The sequence below is a fragment of the Xiphias gladius genome, chromosome 10 (assembly GCF_016859285.1).
Source record: "Xiphias gladius isolate SHS-SW01 ecotype Sanya breed wild chromosome 10, ASM1685928v1, whole genome shotgun sequence".
In the NCBI taxonomy this organism is placed as follows: Eukaryota; Metazoa; Chordata; class Actinopteri; order Istiophoriformes; family Xiphiidae; genus Xiphias; species Xiphias gladius.
The window spans coordinates 17,369,913-17,390,509 of record NC_053409.1 but is presented as its reverse complement, the minus strand read 5'-3'; the positions used below and the strand labels follow the sequence as shown (position 1 = coordinate 17,390,509).

Here is a 20,597-nt window from a genome sequence, read left to right as displayed (position 1 = left end):
CCCTTACAGTAAAGATTCTGCACATTGTTTGTGTCCTATATGAGAAGTTGTGTGGTTTATATGAAGCCTGTAGTGTTTTTAGTAACACTGTGACATCAAACCTGCCCATCTTGGTGCCCGGATTGCCTTGGCTTTGTTGCTAGTCAAGGTTATGTTTATGTGACATCAAACTAACTTTCTGTCTCTCTCCCTCCAGATATCCGCCACCCAGAGGAGCTATCTCTACTGCGTAAGCCCCGTGATCCCAAGAAGAAGAAGAAAAAGTTGGAGGAGGTAGATGAGGACGATCTGGAGCTGGAGGGTCCACTGTTGACCCCTGGATCCGGTGAGTTGATGGACAGTAACTCCTTTTGTGGAAATGAAGCACGTATGGCTTCAAAGCACTTGTTACAGTGTTTTTCAGTGGAATTATTCACATTTAGTAGGATGGAAGCATATAATTTAGAGCTAATTTAGGAAAGTCTTCCCTGAAATAAAAATATGTAAAAAGTCAAAGTTCTGCACTTCACATGTTAAACTGATTAGCTGAAAAGAATAGGTTTATACAAACCTAAGTCAATGCATTCATTTTTTTTTTATGTTCAGATCTACTTTTAGGTAATTATGGTGCTTTAGGTTTTATTTTTGTATTTTATTTTGGAAAGTAATAATCTCACTTCCCTCAAGCAGCAGATTGAATAACAGGTTCCACTGGCTGCTCCGGAGCGTCTTCCGTTCTTTTTTGCGTCCGATTGCACTTGTGGTTCAAAAACCAGTAAGATAACTCCAGATTGCTGCACCCTGCTTCTGATGACCAAATATGAATGTGTGAGTTTGAGGCCTGCATGGGATCTACAGTCCCGGCTCCCAGTTCCTTGGCAGGGAGGACGAAGAATGGTTGAGATTCCACACATAGTTGGTCACGCTGCCATTTTAAACCCAAACCAGGATACACGACTGCAGCTATACTGGCCCTCCTCCCTCCTTCTGCTAGTGATGGGAGAGTTACAACCATGTGAGCATGGAGGAGCAGAACAAAACAGGCTATACCACTGTCACAGAGTTCACGTTAAGCAAAACTGCTAACACTATGAGACAGGGTGAATGGGACTCTTTGTGTGGTTTGAGTCTCTTCTGCTCAGGCCTTGAGTCTGTCTGCTTTCTCCTTAGACTCAGCTCAACGTGCATATATAAACACTCGTACGAGTGGAAAAAGGCCTGAGCAATTATTGTGAACTTGGTGAACCATCACGATTCCTGGAGTCAAGAAAAACTAATTCTGCTGACATGCAGATTTGGTTTGCAGTATATGCCCATCTATAGAAAAATGAGTGAAAATGGGAAAAAAAGAGAGAACTGTTTAAATTATAGTTCATTTTTATGAACATGGCACATGATAGTCACACCCAAAGTTGTATCATTACATTTCAAGGGTGTGCTACGTCGATGCCTCTGGTATACATACATTTTGTTCCCAGTCGGCAACTGTGGTCACATTATTAGGTGGTGCAGAAAAACAGAGTTTCAACAGGAATGTGCAGAATCTGTTTACTGTCACCACTCTCCCTGTATGTCTCACTTGTGTGTGAATGCGCGCGCACACACGCACACACACACACACACGCACACTTCCTGTCGTCCTCCCTATCAGATCACATGCTACAGTCGGAGAGTGTATTTCATGGCCAAGTTGTAAGGCGTTATTTTGTCCCTTGTGGGGAAGGGCTGGCCGCTGAGCTCAGGTCTCCTGATAGGAATCACAAGGCTTTGCAGAGAGGCCGCGAAGCAATCAGAGCCACAGCCCTCTGATGTGTGGCCAGATGCTACTGTATAGTCCACACCACCTTGGGGACAAAGCGAGGAGGGCTCACTGCAGCTCACCATGGTCTTAACTTTACTGTGAAAGAAGTTACTTTCAGAATTGCTCTTGTAGTATTAAGAGCTAAAGCATTTAGTTGATTAACAGTTTTTATAATTCCTTAATCGTTTCAATAATTTTCCAAGCTAAAAAATTTAAACATTCGTGAGATCCAGCTTCTCAGATGTGAATATTATCTGGTTTTCTCAGTCTCTATGATAGTAAACTAAATATCGTTGGAGCTTAGACCACTGGTCTGTCAAAACAAGATGTTAAGACATCGCCTTAGACTCTGGGAACTTGTGATAGGGACATGCAAAAAAAAAAAATGCCTAACATATTATAGACCAAATGCTTAATCAAGAAAATAATAAGTAGATTAATTGATGATGAAAAAAATCGTTAGTTTGCAACCTAAATTATATTTTCGACGAATTTTCTCCAAAGTACCTAAGCTTTAAAGGAAGGGCCTTTTCCCTTGCCTCGCCATTTTTTAAATAACTTGTTTATAACTGACAATGCTGGTAAAACAAATAAATAACAGAAAAAGAAATTCTGTATAATTACATTTTTTTCTCAGATACATACGGTATAGAGTATCTATACTGTACAGTGACGCTGAGCTCAGAAGCAGATGACATGGGTGGATCATGAACACTAAGGTCATAAGCTGTACATGACCAACTATGTCTACTTAAAGCCTGGCAATCTTTTTCCAAAACCTCAATCTCCATCTTTAAATCTCCCATTTAGGAAACTCCATGTCCCCTGTCTGTCTGCACACAATGTCAAGTGCCCCACAGAATTGGTCATTTTGGTAAAAAAAAAAAAAAAAAAAATCCATGTTACTAATCCTCAGCTGTTGTTGTGACTCAGACTGAGAACCATACTGCCGCCCATGATACCAGTCCCCCAGGCCCCTCTGGGCCCACCACAACTCGATGTCTGTTGTATCTAATTATCTTTCCTGTCAGCGTGGAGAATGACATACCTCAGACAGCAAGTACTGTATATTTCTGCTGCTGTTTATACATGCAGGGCTAGGTCCCGCTAACCAACACTTTGCCTGGGTTTTCAATCAGTCGTGCTGTGTTGGATGGCAATGAATGGGTAAATGGAAACGACAGAACCTCACTAGTCATGCCAGGGTGATCTCCCTCTGCAATGAGGGTAAACTGAATCATCCACCTCTGAGGTTAGAAGTTGGCAGTGCCCGTGGAAATGCCACGGATCTCCTCAATCTTGTATTTCTCTATTTTTGTCTCTTCTCCTCTGTTTCTTCCTCTCCTTGTAGAGTTTTGAGTATCTTAAATCTGTCCACTTGATGTTGTTTCCCATTCCACTTCTTCCCTCCACTCCTTTACTTTCTTTCTTTCTCTTACTCTTTCTCTTTTCATCCTAGCCTCTGAGATAATATACATCGGACCTGTCAAAGGTAAGCTTTCCTCTTCCTCTGTCCTTTACTCTTCAGCACTGCTTCCTCACCCTTGCCTCCCCCTTCCTCCCTACCCTCCACCCCCCCCACAGCTGGAGTGTTGAGGTCACATGACATCTGTAACCTTTGGGACTAGCAGCCATGTCACCTGACTGCTCCTCTAGAGGAAATCAGCTGATTTGAATGGTCACATGATGTAAAGGCTTTGTGTCTCATTAGAAATTACCTCAAAGCTCACTTTCCCTACAGCTCCTCCAGGCCTGCTCACTGTGCCTGCTGACTTTTTTTGCAGGATAGCTGAATACTTTTTGGTCCTTGAACGTGATGGTTAGTCAGATGGTCATAAATAAATCATTATTAGGTGCTTTTGTGTTTTTGCTATACATTGTATAGAAGTTCAGAAATCAGAACAGTGATAAAGCTTATTTGGCTATAATCCTACATACATACTGCAGCCAATAGCCCACACAGAACCTGCGTGTAAAAATCAAATTCACCAGAGACACTTTCATTAATTGTCAACCCTCTCATGGTTTACTTCTAGTCTTAACAGCCCTTGGTGGTCCAGCTCCTTCCATCTAAGCCTTCTACGTGTCCCCAGTGTGGGAGCATTAGGGAGTCAAGTCATGTTAACATTCTTTGTGCCTTTTTGCCTGCATTGGAGAGTCAGTGAACAGGATAGAGGAGGCCTAGTTGTGTTTTAAACGGGGTGTCAGCTTTTACCTTATACATGGTCTCTCTGGATATGTGGGACTCCTGTTGAGACCCTACAGGAGATGGGAGAACTCTCTCTGACCTGTTGAAGTTAGCATTACGGAGATACCCTGAAACAGTCACTGAATTAAACAACCCCCCCTCCCACCAAGGGATGGGTGGCCTTACCCTGCACCCTTTTCTCATGACCTCAGCTCGCAAACACAAACATACACGTGCACACTCACAAACCAAGCCCACTTCCTGATTTCGGAAGGGATTTAGTGGTTTAGCCAGTGTTGCTTCTTGACCTAGGCCCTACAGAGGGAGAGAGGGAATGGAGGGGTGTGGGGCCAAAAATACTCCACGAGGCCAGCTGACAGGAAATGCAGCTTCACTTTGGTGGCTTGCTTACGTTTGTAACCAAAATCCAAAATTGAAAAACAAAGGCATAAAAATATAATGATAAATCAATATTTAAAAAATATAGACAGTTTATTGAAGATTTTAATTTACCGTTATGTTTTGGATTTTTTTTCCCAACCTTACATTTATTTGTAATCCGTGCATCCTTCTTCCATATCTTTGTGCTCCCCCTCTCCTCTCTGTGGCAAGTTATGCAGTAGTTTGCTGTGTGCAGTGCATTCCTGCAGGTTTTTTGACTGTGAGTAAGTGGGTGACCCTGATCATGTAGTGCATCATCTGCATGCTGATCCACATCAATCCCGCCATCAGCAGGAGGACATTGTTGAAGCCACTCATCTGCAAAGTGTGGGCTGGTAGTCACATGGTGTTGCTGACCGCTAGCTGGCCTGGCTAGGCTGCAAGTGTGTGTGCTTTTTGAAAAGTGTTCACTTTTTTTCCCCTGATGCTGTTTTTGATTATCTGTTTGTAAATGTGCACTTAATTGGATTTTCTAGAGCAAAAACTATATAAAAATGAAATGACGTGATGATTTGATAAATACGTTGCGTTTCTCTTTGGACTTCTGTACTACAAGAAGTAACTGATGACTGTGTGTTTTCAGGGAGCATCTATTCCAGTCCAGGCCTGTACAGTAAGACTATGACCCCCACCTACGACTCCAGGGATGGCAGCCCACTGTCACCCACCTCCGCCTGGTTCGGGGACAGCCCCTTGTCGGAGGGCAATCCCAGCATCCTCGCTGTCAGCCAGCCAATCTCCTCACCAGACATCCTGGTGAAACTCTACAAGCCCCAGTCCCTGCTGGACAAAGCCAAAATCAACCAGGGGTGAGATGAACTTTGCTTAGTGGTTTGGTGGTTTGGTTAAACTGCTTGTAGTCAGAAATACTGTGGTGGATTGTAAAATATTTTAGAGCGGTATAGTTGATCAAAACAGTTACTTGAGGCTGTGTTTCTTCCAGATAGAGAATTTTTAAAAAGACATTATTTTTTAACTAGCCACATTCATTGTATTCACAGGTGGTTGGACTCATCCAGGTCTCTGATGGAGCAGGATGTAAAGGAGAATGAAGTGCTCCTGCTGAGGTTTAAATACCACAGTTTCTTTGATCTCAACCCTAAGGTACGTCCCACAGACAAAGCAGTACAACACCTTTACCCTGCAGTTAATTGGGGCATTTGTTGAGACAATGTTGTGACGGATTGCTCTGAATTGTCCTATTTGAAGGAAAGTATCAGAGTTGTGTAATAGTGATCAACGTACTGTATATTTTTGTGACAGCGCAATAAGCGTGTCATACAACCTTTTAACTAATGCTTCACCAGATCTAGTGATGCCCTGTGTGTATCAGACTGTGAGACAGCATTTGTTTGTTTGTACGTGTCCACAGTATGATGCCATCCGAGTGAACCAGCTCTATGAACAGGCCAAGTGGGCTATCCTGTTGGAGGAAATTGAGTGCACGGAGGAGGAAATGATGATGTTTGCTGCCCTGCAGGTAAGAGGACTCTGTGTGTTTGTGTCTGTGCCTGATCTTAATTTTCCTGTTTCAGCATTGTTTTGTCATGGTCTGAACTTCGAAGACTTGCATTCTTCTTTTCATTGGGCAATGGGCACATTTCCCTCTTAACCGCAAGCTAATAAATTGGATGGGCTTATAGCCCAGAGCTGAGCCATATGGCTGCCAGTTCTCCTTCAACGTGCATACTAAAACTTGGCTATTGTACATTGCTGCAGAATGGGTTAATGGGGGCATTATCACACAGATTCCCACTGGGCTTCTCAATTTGCTGTAATATTAATCAATTCACTTTATTCCTTACTCATAGTCAATGCAAAAAAGGGAGTCATTAGGTTTTTAAACAAAAAAAGATCCTTTTAAGAAATGATTAATAAAAATTAACTTTTAAAGACATCAGGTGTCACTTTGATTGCCTGGAAACAAAGCCCAGTGAGTCATCATGACAAAGAAATAAAAATATGATGTTGAAATATTATATTCTAATAAATGTTTTTGTTGATATATAGTTAAAATCCCAGCACTATATTCTTCCAACTATAAATTTCCCCAGTAATACCAAGGGATTTCAAGCATGTTTCAGGGATTTCAAGGCTATTCGCATCACGTGACCGAGTAATTTCTGCAAACCTCTGAGCACCTTGCTGCAGCCACTCATACAGAGCTGTTCTGGCCTGGACTTTAAAAACACTGGTGGCTTCAAACACACAACATCTCTTTCTCAGACAAGTTTAAAGGAAGATCAGAGGAAAGAGAAATGGCAAGAGTGGATTTAAAGGGGAACAGTGGAAGTGATATACAGATGTGAGCCCCTTTTGCCCCTGCAGGTTGCCCTCTCCAGTCTTGGGGTGGTGCTCCTGCTATTTCTGACCCTCATAAACTGTGGGTGCCAAGACCTGAGGACGCCACCCTGTTCTCACCCCCAGGGTAATTATAGAGCATCTTGGGCCACAGGACCCAGTGCCTCAGCCCAGACCACCCACCCCAGAAAGACACCATCTCATAGACCTGCTCTCATTCTTCTAAAAGCCCTTTTACACTCTAAGGTGTTAGGTGTGTTTCACCACGCTGGTTATAATTACACTTAACTGGTTTCTTGTTACTCTTCCTGAGAGAGATGTTAATCCGAGTTGGGTGTTTAGACTGGCAGCTACTCTGTCGTTACCTGTCTGTTTGCACTTTGATAGCTACTACTGTGTTTCAGCTGGGTAGTATGAGCTCAGTGTTTTGGCTAAGGTTTCACTGTTGAGATTGGATACACAGGGTCTAAATAAAGAGCAATGATTGTCCACTCCCAGTATGTTGCTGGCTTGTGCTAGTGTGCTATCACCTGGAAGTTTGTCTTTGGCAGTACACAGAAATAAGGTAATCAGGAGTCAAGAACAGTAATCGACCTCATAGTCATGCTGCCCAGGGGAAAGACTCTGGGCACACGTTGTACTTTGTACCACAGCAGATAAACATATGTGCTCAGCCACTCACACACACACACACACACACACACACACACACACACACACACACACACACACAAATCAGAAGACAAGCCCATTAGTGTTGCAAGTTTTAAAAGACTGTCAGACTGGAAGAGGCAGAGGAATGGAGTGCCATCGAGAGCCCTTTGTCCCACATTCTGTAACCTTAGCTGGCTAAAGCCGCAAATTTCTCTCTCAAACTCTGCGTCTGTATCTCTCACTCTCTCGACAGCTGTTCATTCATATATTGGTGGGGGGTTGGTGGTGGGTTGACATTATAAATACCATTTGTCAACAAGTTGTATTTAGTGTATGTGACTCACACTAAGAGGAAACCATGGTAAGGTTTTCAGTAATTGCCCCATCTTGATGAATTGTCTCCATTGTTACAAGAACGTACAGTTTTTATCAGATCCTATTGGCCCAGTTGCACACATGTTCCCAGTAAAAACAATTTTATAGGCTATTACAGTTCAAAGACGTGCTGAGAACACATTGTCCAAAAGTGTCTAAACAATTTCTCTCATTTAATCATCATTGCCAATTGCTTTAATCTCCCTTCATACTGAAACTAGTCTCTGCATCTTCAAATACGTCTTCCCATCACTGGTAAACTCAGTGGTGCATACTGGCACCAGCTGCTAACATAAATGCCAACAAGTCTTAAAGTATTTATACGGTAATTATCACAGACTAGTTCCTTTTATAATACAAATTTGTAGGGTTTATGCACCAGTAGCACACATAATGGGAAATCAGCAAAACTATTGACAAAGGTGTTGGAGTAACTAACAAATGCTAGCAAAGTCTATCTCCAACTCCCTCTCCCTTTACTTTGTAAAGTCAGTCTCTGAGACTGGTTGTTTTTCACCTGGAAGGCTTCAATGAATCTGGTGGATAAAATCATTCTGTAACTGGAAGATTGTAGGTTTTAACTGTGCTGTGAGGATAAGACTTTGAGATAGACTTTGCTCCAAGTAGCCTAAATAAAAACATCTTTAGAAACCCTGATTTCACACAGAAAATGAAGTGCTTAAATATTATTAAAAATGGGCCTAAATCGTTCATCTTTTTTACTTTCCTCAGTATCACATCAATAAGCTGTCAATCATGGCTTCAGACAACCACATGAATAACAGTGAGAAGGAAGTGGATGAGGTGGACGCAGCCCTGTCGGACCTGGAGATCACTTTGGAGGGAGGGAAGACGTCCAACACACTGGTACTGCTACATCATCACATTCACTGTGGGAAATACGTTTTGGTTATGGAATACATGCACTGGGCTTTTCCAAGTGTGGTTTTTTTTTTTTTTTTTTTTCTTCTCATAATTGGAATTTGTTTTCCCAGTTGTGAAGGCTTGGCATGTGCTTGGTCCTTTGTTTCTCTACTGTAGTCTGACGAGGTCTCCTTTCATAAATGGTATTAAATGGGAGCGGAAACCTACGTAGACCCAGTAGAAGGGAAATAACAATGAAACTCACTGGAAGTGCAAAATTTCACACTGTTAATTATGAGGACTGCATCTGACAAAGAACTGGGGGTGTGAGATATTGACACTTAAACAAACCCCACAAAGGCTGCATTTTATATAGTTAGGCTGGAAATATATATCTCTATTGTTAGATCAGCCCCACCTTGAAAAGTAAAGTTTATACAGCTTATCAGAGGAAACTGAGCTTTGAGATATTAACTAACAAGTGTTATCTTTAAAATGCTCTACTGAGTAATGACATTGAAAATGTACATAGTTGATGCTGAGGTCATTTTTTTGGTTTTGTTTAACCATGTTCTTATTCTTTAATATTATAATCTTGTGGGCTTGTACTGACAATGGGTTTTTCTCTTCCTCCTAGGGTGACATCACATCTATTCCTGAGCTAGCTGACTATGTCAAAGTCTTCAAGTGAGTCCACGTCCAAGAACTACCTGATCCCACATTCACTTTCAATGTTACCAAAAAACACCTTGTGTAACAACTGTGTATGAGTGCGTGCAAAGAATGCGTTTGTCGAAAAGATGTTGACTCTCTCAGATAACCAGGATATAACATTTTCTGGCTAATAAGAGAGCTGTTGTCTGTTTTGCATCAGTGTAATAGGCCAGCTTTTTTGCCAAAGGACATTTGCCCGCTGAGCTTGCAGTTTGTTTTCTTGGAGTGATTACAGTTGGACCAAGCATATTTTGAAACATATTCATTTTTGGCTTTAAGCCCTTGCTGACAGGCAGGTGGCCCCTGGGGTGGTTGTCTCATAAAATGTATAAAACATCAGGGGGGTATGATATCAAGAGGCATTTCCTCTTTAATGGTTTTCCATTAATGTTCTCATCTAATGCAGGTGAAGCCCCCCCCTGCACCCCCCACACACACACACAGATTACTTATGAGCTACCCTCCCCCACTCTTCCTCTTGACCACTAATAAAGAAAATGGGTTTTTTTTTTTTTTCCATCTGAAGCATGACATGTCTCCCTCTGCCTGTTATATATTTTCCAGACCCAAGAAACTGACGCTGAAGGGATATAAGCAGTACTGGTGCACGTTCAAAGATATCACAATTTCCTGTTACAAGAGTAAAGAGGAGGCACATGGGATGCCTGCTCACCAAATGAACCTTAGAGGTGCAGACACACATACATTTACATAGAAAACACACAAAAAAGTCATTTCTTACCCATGCGAGAATGTAATGCCTTATTTTTCTGCTGCAAGTATGTTATCTTTGGTGAATCTAAAGAATAGGTCTGACCTTTGACCTCTTTTCCACTCTGCAATGTGGCTTCACATGTGAAGGTTGTGAGGTAACTCCAGATGTTAACATTTCGGGCCAGAAATTCAACATCAAGTTGCTAATCCCTGTGGCTGATGGTATGAATGAGATCTGGCTTCGGTGTGACACGGTAAGACTGAAGTTATTGCACCATTTACTACACATTTTTTGTGCTTTGACAGGTTTGAAATGATCAGAGTTTGACTTTCTTCTCCAGGAGAAACAATATGCCCATTGGATGGCTGCATGTCGCTTGGCCTCCAAAGGGAAAACCATGGCCGACAGCTCTTACAACCTGGAGGTCCAGAACATTCTGTCCTTCCTCAAGATGCAGCACATGAACCCTGACCCTCAGTTCATTGAGCCGATCACCACCGATATCAACCCAGAATGCCTGGTGTCCCCGCGCTATCTGAAGAAGTACAAGAACAAGCAGGTAAGCCATGCCGGCTGTGTTTCTGTACAGAGCTTTGACGCACAACCTCTGAATGTACTGCAAGGTCTGTTTACAGTAATGTGGAAGGAAAAGTGTGTAGCTGGAAAGACACAGAAAGAAGAAGGTGACTATCTGGCTTAATGTGTGGGATGTTTACTGGTTTGATGAGTTGGTTGTGGAGTTAGATGGAGCAGCATTTGATGCTTCCCAGATGGGCTCCTCCTGGCATAAGGGTTGTCTTGCATCGGAATGTAGCCTGCCTCTACTCCCCCTCCTTTACTTTTCGTCCTCCTCCGTCTGTTCGTTCTCCCCACCTCCCTCTGTCCGAGGGGAAACCAGGACAGCAGACATCCAAACCACCCAACATGCTTACAGTAGCGCTGCTCGTGTCAGACTGCAACAGATGCCTTACCTCGGCTCTAGGTCTTTCAGACACGCAGCCTGCAGGTACTCATCCTAAATGGTGGTAAAAGAGGCAATAAATCTGAATTTATTTGTCTGAACACAACATTATGGGAGTGGCCACAGCTGAGTGATAGTAGCAAACATCTTAATAACTAGGTGTAACATTCAAACAATAAGAATGAATTAACTTTCTTGTAAGTGTTAGGAATATTCTACAGTGGCCAGTGGATTTGCATGTAAGCAATAGGCTGGTGTGTGCATACTGGAACAGCTGAGTACACGACCGCTATGCCTGTGTTAGTTGGAGATGAGTGAGGAAGGGGGATGGGAGGGGTTGCCAAACCATAGCTTACTCACTCAGTCTGGTTTTGCTGTAGTAAAAAAGTAGACTGTTGCTAGGGGGTTAGAGAGATGTCTGGAAGGATGTTGGTACAGTAAGTGATGACTCATAAATGGTCTGGGCCATAGCTTGAATTATAATGGATGTCTAGAAAGAGAGGAGGTACTGGAGGAGAAGGGATGCATCACCAAAATCAAGATGGGTGTTCTTCATATTAAGCTTTTGAAATTGAATGAAATACTATTGGAACAAAAATCAATGGCATGACTGATAGTACAAGAGAAAGAAGATTCATGTTCTGTCAGTGGGGTGTGAGCATTGCTTGTTGAATCTGCATGCTGTGGATGCTTCTGGTAGCGGACCACAGTACAAACCCGTGTTGTTCTTTGAAACTTGAAGCAGGAAAACGCGTGTATGACATGGTCTTACTGAACACATAGCACAGCCCAAAGTTACAATAATCCAGATTTACAGAAGTAGGAAATAAATTTCACTACTCTCTCTCCTTGTATGTCTCACTTTCTCTCTTTGTGGACTAGTCAGGAAATCCCTTGAACAAAACCGGAGTCAATAACATGAAACTGATTTACCATCTATAATATGAATTCCTCTTCCCCAATTGCCAAGATTGACCAATTCATTTTCAAGTAATGTTGCAAAGAGGTTCACGAAGCCAGGTCACATGATGCACAGTGACCCATTAAGACCGACCAACCTGTGGGTTTACCTTGTGTCAATCTGTTGGTCTGAAAGAGAGCAAAGTCCTGGTCCACTTCTTGGTTATATTTTGTCTGACTAGCCCTTGGTTCTCTGTATTTTGTACTATATTTTGCACAGAGAGTTACTTTCATTTTTTTTTCCTGAACAGCTGAAACATAATACATAGATTTCCTGAATATCTGCTCTAAAAGTGATTATTTTAGGAGCTCATCACTTTAATCAAAATGAAACAATAATAATTTTGGGAGCATTTGAGAACTGCAGGTCCAATGAACCATATGCATGTTATCAAAACCTCATGTGAGCTGTTGTTGCACACTAACAAAATAATAGTGGTCTTATCTTAGTTACAATGATTAGCTGATCATATGTCACAGTCCACTGTCCACTGACCCATTTCTTCTTCAATATGAACAAAAGACTCCAGTCTCATGTTTCTTTGGTTTTTTGTTTTTTTTTGTTTGTTTTTTTGGAAGAAAAATGAGAAGACAAACCCAAGGCATTATACATTGCCTTGAACAGGGGGCAGGACTTGGACTTTTTAAGAGAATAACCCCGGCAGGGTGTGTGTCTGTCTGTCTGGGGCTGTGGTTCTTTCTGGCCCATGTCCGGTCTCACTCGCAAACCCAGTCTGCTAGCGGGTGTCCCCAGGCAAAACACAAATGAGTAGTGGCATATGTACGGTATGTCTATGTGCCTTTGCGCTCACACAAATGTGTACTCATGTAGTGGGTGCAGGGCACCAGGAAATGAGCCATGCCTGGGAATGCTGCGCGGGAAAACTGTCTGGGAAAAGCCAGTTAGCTCTCAGTCAGCTGTGACCCCTCCCCATCTCCCTTAAACTGGACTTCCTGTGGCAAGATTTGTCTGAGGAGACTTCTGCTCTGCGGCTCCCGGCGGATACACACACACAGGAATTTTTAGATTATGTGGACTAAAGTGGTCTCTGGACAAATCTTTACATTTTCATAAGAGAAAACAAATGATAAAGGCACAATAATAAACTCCTGGAGCTTGAAGTCATGGCACTCCTACATTTTGGTGCTTCCAAGGTGTGCTGCCAGGTACGTATTGCCATCTTGTGGATGAAATAGGAATTGTAGAGAAGCAGTGTGATTTCTACGATTGCCCATTGTGAAAGCCCGTAAACAATAACCCGACATTATCTAGACCTGAAATGTATAAATTAAACACTGTCTGATTGCTGCTGTACTGTCCCTCTTGTGGCCAAACACTGCATGACCCTCAGACTCCAAACCCGCTCTTCCAACTTTGTTCCTTTTTATTACATTCATAGTCTCCTACTTTTTATTTTCTTCCCTCAACATTAATCTTACTTGCTTGTTCTCTTTTTCCAATATTTCTTTCTCTCTCCTTATATGCATCTCCTTCATTCCTCTGTGTCCTCCTCCCATCCCCACATCCCCTCTTCAGCCAGGCTATATCAGGGACTTGGTAAGTTGAGTTCTGTGTCCACTGGGTGCCTTCAAAACCTTAGATAAGTGCATGATTGTCTCAACTCTGAACACGTCACCTAATTATAAGTAGCTGTACGACATAGTCATAGTCATAGTGGCCGATAGTCACAGTAGAATAGATAGCGTTCTTCTTGATAGTTTCTGTAGGTTTTCTGTACGCTCTCTCATGTTTTCAGGGGGCCATAACTCTTATTGATACAACCATGGGGCATCATTATCTGCGTTTGTATTTTTGTTTACATTACTGGTAGCGACAAGCAGTGATGGTACACAAAAAACGCAGTGAAATATATATTCAGCTCCATATACTCAACATCACCGCCGACCATTTTTTTTTCAAACCAAACCATGCGTTCTTAGATTGATGGGCAATGTGTTTTTGAACGTTTTTTTCTTTTCTTTTTTTTTACCCTTTAGACAGATAATGATTTCAATTCATATCTGTATAATATGAAAAGCAAAGACTAGAAACTTGCTGAAGCAAAGTGATCCATCCCAGTGAATCTAATTAATTTTTTTTAGTAATTTTATTGTAATGGGACTGCCAAAGAGGGACTGCCGAATCACTTACGCGTTGATGCTTTTAAGTGCTTATGAAAAGCTGCAGCAAGTCTTAAATGTTTTCACAAGAGTGTTGCTTCTAAGCAGAAACAAAATGACCAACTTCATTGATTCATTTCTGACATCCGTATTTCTTTTTGTCTCACCTTTGATTTTCCAATGTAATAGCTCATGAATACAATGTTAATCAGTAGCTGACTGCAGCATGTTGGAGACTGGCAAAATGTGGTTCACCGTGATGGATTGCTCATTTCAGGACATTTTTATGTCTCTTTAAGTTGATTTTCATACTGAACTCACATGAACTGAAATCAGTGCTGGTCTAGAGGGTAGGCAACGCGCATCCATAACTCTTGAACATGCTTTAAAAAGAAGTCAGCAGTAAGTATATAGAAAGCGATGGAAGAATCTTCAACTGAACCAGTTGAGTCACGCTGGATGTGTGTGTTACACTGCTCTACCAGTTGAATTAGTTGATAAAATGTTGGGCTCCAACCCTAAAAAGGATTTAAGGACAGTAGGAGAATACACACATGCATGCAAAACTCATACAGCCTGATTGCTTCCCTTGGCTTTTTAACCTTAGTCTGGCTCCCCAGGGTGCTCGTAGGTTAATATATGTGTGTCTGTCTATTTTCTAGCTGTGTGAAGTTGACTTACTGTGACAGCTCTCTGTTTATTGGCTGACACTATGTGTGCTGATGGCTTTATGGAGTTAGCCACAGCTTGTTTATGCATTGGGTGTGTGTGTGTGTGTGTTGATCTTGGTGCATTGGGTGGTTTAAGTGTGGTGATGGGATACATTTGTTTACTCTGGGGAGTGTGATTTTAATGACTCAAAAGATGGGACTGTACTGAAGTGTTATGCGTCTAAATGTTTATGACTGTGTATTCGTCAGATTTCAGCTCGGATCCTTGAGGCCCACCAGAATGTGGCCCAGATGAGTCTCATCGAGGCCAAGATGCGCTTCATCCAGGCTTGGCAGTCCCTGCCTGAGTTTGGAATCACTCATTTCCTCGCCAAGTAAGTTTAGTCACAGCTGGCTAAAGTTCAATAAATTGCTGATGTGTCATTATACTTTTGTCTCCATCTCCCACACTCCCAGTTTTATGTGCTGACAGTGGCTCATTTGGTCATTTGATCTACACACTTTCATTTCACAGTGGATTCTACTCTTCTTCTCTGCAGGTTCCAGGGTGGAAAGCGGGAGGAGCTGATCGGCATCACCTATAACCGTTTGATCCGAATGGATGCCAGCACCGGAGATGCCATTAAGACCTGGCGCTTTAGCAACATGAAACAGTGGAATGTCAACTGGGAGATCAAGATGGTAGGGAACATATAGAAAATGATAACTTGATCTATTAGTTTTCCCTTAAATATTATGGTGTTTTTTTTATGTTGGAAGTTAATGTTTTTTCTAGAGTTGAAACAATTAGTCAGCTCACAGGAAACTTCCCCAATTTACAGGTTTTGTTTAGTACTACCGCATATGTTAAAAAAAATGGTGTAAAACCTTTCGTGGCCCCACGAAAACCTTTCGTGGAAGCTGCACAAAGTCTGATGAATTGCCTTAAGTTATGTCATTTGAGTCAGCATCTGTTGCAGCTGAAGACTACAAGTTTGAAAATGGAAAAATCTTGGGGTCCGGAGTTAGAAAAAAAAGGAGCTTTTCTTCAGACCTCTGAAGCCCACTCCACATCTCAGCTTGAGGCTAGCAGCCCGAAGGCTTCATTAGCCACTACTAGCATAACACGCCCAAATCTCCAACCAAACTGTCGGCAGTTAAGTTGCATTGTGGGTAATGTAGGAACCAGGTTTTAACAAGGTGGAAGAATGAGTGGAATAAGACTATCATTGATTTAGATCCTTTTTGTTTTTAACTGTCCATTGTGGGTCCAACAATGTTACAGTGGGATGGAAGTAGTGGAGTACTCAAAAATCATAAATCAGCAACATTTTTAGCAATGGATTCATCATTTAACTAATTTTTGATGTAAAAAACAAAAACATGCTAGTTCCAGCTTATCAGATGTAAATATTTGCCGGTTTTCTTAGTCTTCTTTAATAGTAGATTGAATATCTTTGGGTTTTGGACTGCTGATTGAAGAAAACATGACATTTGACTTTTTCAAATGTCATGTTTGTTGTGACTTGAGAATTTTGAAGGTCATTTTTCCTGACATTTCACAGACCAAATGGCCAATCGATTATAACAATAATTATTTGATTTATTGACAAAGAAAAACATCATTAGTTGCAGCCCTAGTTGATTTAGGCTCTTAAAGCGAAAACCAAATACATCTGGAAGCTGCACAGTAATTATTCTGATTTATTTTCAATAACAAAAGTATTGCTTAAGGGAGGTTTTTAGGACAGAAAAATCCATCTAGAAGGAAAGTTTATAAAACTCTTTGTGATGTACATAAAATTTCTGTGTCCAGTTTGTTGTTTGAGTGTATATTTCTTCTTTCTATGGATAACTAGCCTAGAAGGGTTATAATAGATGTGACTTTTTATACACTCTATGACGTCCGGCACCTGTGCTCTGGGCACTATAAACAGTAATTCAGGCAAATATTGGGCAACAGTACCAAACTAATTTGCATTGATGTGCATCATATCATCAGCCGTACGAGACATAATTATATTTAGCCATTTATTATCAGAGCATGGTTGACGGGATGTGCTCTTCTCTGTGCGCTCAGGTGACGGTGGAATTTGCAGACGAGTCCAAGCTGTCTTTCATCTGTGCCGAGGTGGACTGTAAGGTGGTCCACGAGTTCATCGGTGGCTACATCTTCCTGTCCACGCGTGCGAAGGACCAGAACGAGTCTCTAGATGAGGAGATGTTCTATAAGCTGACCAGCGGCTGGGTCTGAGCTGCCCCAAACAAGCAGGGGTCAACGATTGTAGGTCAGGGGGCCAGGAGGGGAGTGCTGGGGGTGGGGGGTGGAACCACATTGTATGGGCTTATTTTATTCTACTATTTTTCAGTCTTTTTTAATTGTTTGGAGCTGTGCTGAAGAGTCCAGAACAGCACAACTGTTGCCACGCTGATTCCGTTTTTATTGTTATAGTTGCTTTGCGTTAACGCTGACAAGGTCATATGTTACAACACTAATTTGTGGTGAATGCAGTCCAGATGAACTCTGAATTTAAACTCCTGTAGGTTGAGCAGAAGCCTTACACAAACCTGAACCGGGATTTTTGTCTGTTCTCCTACGACCACCTGCCTCCTCTCCTCCTGGACTGATGGCCATCAACTTACGTCCATGACTACCCTTTAAAACCAATCAAACACCAGATTTAATCCCAAAGATCCCTTTTTTTCCTCTTCACTCGTTGTCTTGCCGTCTTCTTCTCTCTCTTCTAGAACTGGACTAAAGGAGCTGACATCAAACTGTGATATAATGCCACAGATACCCACAGTTATATCTAATTATTTATCCTAAAAGATGGACTTCATCAAAGAGTCCAATCAGAAGGGATTCTGTAAACAGCAGTGTGCATCCTACCCACTCTATGAAGGGTTTAATCTCCTTGAAGTCTCATGTAAGCACTTCTACAGTATAAAGTCCTGTTTATGAATAAGCTGTTTTTAATTTTGCTTTTGCTTATGATCTGTTGTCTTTGTTTTAGAGATGGAGGGTCTGCTCTCTCCTTTGAATTCTCATTGTATTAGCTGACAGGTGTGACATTGAGAGCTTGAGATTTTGTTTTGTATTTAATAGACTGCTAATAGTGAGCATGTCTGAAAACACACTACAGTTCAGTGCAAGGGGATGAGTGTCCTGTTTGTTTCCAACTGACCAAAATGTCCTTGCTGCAAAAATGTTCATCTTAAAAAGTCATTTAGTCTAGTGTTGGGGCTATTTAGTGTATCTTAAAAACAAGTTTTAAAAACTTTGGTGGGGATGTTGAACTAAGGTAGATTACTAATGTCACAAGGTATCACAAGTGCATGGGTATTTGAAGTGTCTCATCCCATCCGCAGTTTTTATGGTTGTTTTTGAAAATATATAAAGATTCAACAAGAAGCTAAATTCTTTTTCGAACTGTCCATTATCTTTTCCAAACTTAAAGCAGTCTCTAGACAAGGTTTTTTTTTCATCTTCTGACCTGGAAGTGCGCATTTAGAAATGATGTGCCAAAGTGCATTAACATTTTGCCAAATGTGTGTGTTTTTGGCTGTTGTTCTGACCACAGGTATAAGTAGCAAAATCCCAACAGCATGCTTTGACTTGCATCCAGATTTGAAACCCCTGACATCTCATTGCTTAGTGCATGTACACTACAGAACACGAGGGATCACTTCTCCCTTGTACCACTTTTTAGTTTATTGCCATTCTCTTTCTCACACCGCATAGTATTATTAGTATTATAATTATTATTATTATCATTTTTATCATTACACACCAGCAAAAGGTCACAGAGTTTGAAGAATGAATATGCAAACTTTTTTTTTTTTCTTCTGTCCTCAGTATGAAGGATCAGTAAATAAAGTATTATTTTTTGTAACTAATGTAAAAACACAAACGTTTTATAGAATTGTACAGTTTTTTTTTTCTGCTTTTTGGGGTATTGGAAGTTTTTCCTTTCAGAAAAAAAGGGGGGAAGCCATCTGTCAACATGTGTAGTATTCAGAATTGTGCCTGCTTATGTTGTGGTCTAACTGAGTTTTCAGATGAAGATATATATGAATATATATGAAGATAACACTAGTCTCAAACTCCAGGTTTGATTAAGATGTTTGTCGAGTACATATTATAATTTTTTTTTCTAAAATACAGATACGTACGCCTTTTAAATGTGTTCTTTTTTTTCTCACATTACTGCTTAATTTTATTGATTTTTCTGCTTTCTCTTCTGCCACTTGTGGCTGACCAAGTAGCCTTGAGTGGCCTTGAGTTGCATTTTTAGCTCATTCTTTAGACTGACAGTAATACTTCATATGCATTTTTGCTGCAAATTGAATTTGCTCCGCGCCTTTTTAAAATACTTCACTTAATTGTCTGGTTTTGTCACAACTGAAGTGTGCCATTTAATTGTGTCTATATGAAGGAGACCCACATTTTTAGACCCTGGAGTTTGAGAGAAAGCCAAGCCTAGTCTGTTTTTTTTGGTTTTTTTTCTTTGTTTTTTTTTTCTGATGTTGTTTTTGTTTGCCTCCAGTGTCAGGAGCAGCAGTGCATGTCCTGCTGCTCTGTTTTCTGACTGTAAAAAATGCATTTATTTTAAAAAATAAAGTAATTTTTATTTAAACTTCGTGTAATCTGTACCTTGATTCTAAGTCATTTGCCACAAGGCAGAATGCAATGTCAACCAGGTCAAGGTGTATTTACAATAGAAGTACTCCAGGGGTGACTTTGTAGTGTTGAGCACCTTTTAACCCTCTGCTGAGAGGCTTCATTAGGTCTACTGATATAAAGGCACACTACATTTTCTAGTATTTTCTAGACATTTATACTGCTTGCAGATTTTAAAAAAATCATCACAAGATCCACTTGGTTAATCCAAAAGCCACATCTCGGATTTGAATCTGCTTTCAGCCATCCACTGACTCGTCAATGACGAGGAGTCAGTCTGTTGATCTTATGACCAGTGTTTGGTCTCGTCCTCACAGACAGCTGATGTCTGCTTCTTCTGTTCATTTAGTCTTTTGTTCATAGGGTGTACCAGCAGACATCTTAAGGTGTTATATGGTTTGTGGTCAGGACTGACTGCTTCTGACTGGAAAACTTGGGCTAGTTTTTCTTGCAGCCCAGTGAAATTAGGGTATTACCACTGGTGGTCCCTAAATATTATATATGCAGTGTTTGCTTTAAATTGGGCTGGTATTTTTACCCACTCTTTATACCTACTGGCCATGGATGCCCCTCAGACATGCTACACCTCCATTTTTCCGTCCTCCTCTTCATTGACAAGAAGAGGAGGACTTCATTGACTCTGTGTAGGAGGGTCCTTGCAGCTGATCCTTTATGTTGTCCAGCTGTTCTTCCATCAGCCTTAACACAAACATCTAGGAACGTCTAGGAACAGCTGCTTACCATTGTCTTCCTGTTGTCTCCTGAACATGATATGTGGGTTGATGTTATTAATGTTGGATCAAGGTGCTGATACTGGACCAGTGCAGTTTATTGAAAGTGTCAATGACCTTTTGTGCAAGATTGTAATAAAAGATGGATCAAGATAATATAATGAGAATTAAACCGCAGTGCTTTAGAGATAAATTATAACATACTTTACAGTAATAGAGAACAAAGATTGCCTAGTTAAACGTTCGTAAATATCAGGCTGAAAGGTTTGTCTCGAGAATATGTTTAAAAATGTCAGATTAAAAATCTTGCTTTGTCAAGTACCGTAACATGCATATCCACAGTCACACTACACCTACACTGTACATACACCATGTGCACTGGTTATGTTTTTCCATCAGAGGGCAGTGTACAACAATCTGTACTCCCCAGCTTTCCCCACTAGCCTCATCCTCACTGCGTC

General features: G+C 41.2%; 1 protein-coding gene across 4 annotated transcripts in view; it reads left to right on the top strand.

The window, feature by feature from the left end:
• Positions 1-19,324, top strand: part of fermt2 (FERM domain containing kindlin 2) — a 42,062-nt gene extending 22,738 nt beyond the window's left edge. Inside the window, exons 4-17 of one of the 4 annotated variants that reach the window (XM_040136794.1) lie at positions 197-325; positions 3,240-3,272; positions 4,993-5,218; positions 5,411-5,513; positions 5,782-5,889; positions 8,472-8,606; positions 9,241-9,290; positions 9,882-10,006; positions 10,179-10,285; positions 10,373-10,591; positions 13,491-13,511; positions 14,995-15,119; positions 15,285-15,426; positions 16,805-19,324. In XM_040136794.1, the coding sequence (XP_039992728.1) occupies positions 197-325; positions 3,240-3,272; positions 4,993-5,218; positions 5,411-5,513; positions 5,782-5,889; positions 8,472-8,606; positions 9,241-9,290; positions 9,882-10,006; positions 10,179-10,285; positions 10,373-10,591; positions 13,491-13,511; positions 14,995-15,119; positions 15,285-15,426; positions 16,805-16,978 (1,697 nt within the window). In that variant the 3' untranslated portion in view covers positions 16,979-19,324. The remainder of the gene's footprint in view (positions 1-196; positions 326-3,239; positions 3,273-4,992; positions 5,219-5,410; positions 5,514-5,781; positions 5,890-8,471; positions 8,607-9,240; positions 9,291-9,881; positions 10,007-10,178; positions 10,286-10,372; positions 10,592-13,490; positions 13,512-14,994; positions 15,120-15,284; positions 15,427-16,804) is intronic. The other 3 variants (XM_040136796.1, XM_040136795.1, XM_040136797.1) reach the window with 3 other exon arrangements.
• Positions 19,325-20,597: the final 1,273 nt, after the last annotated feature.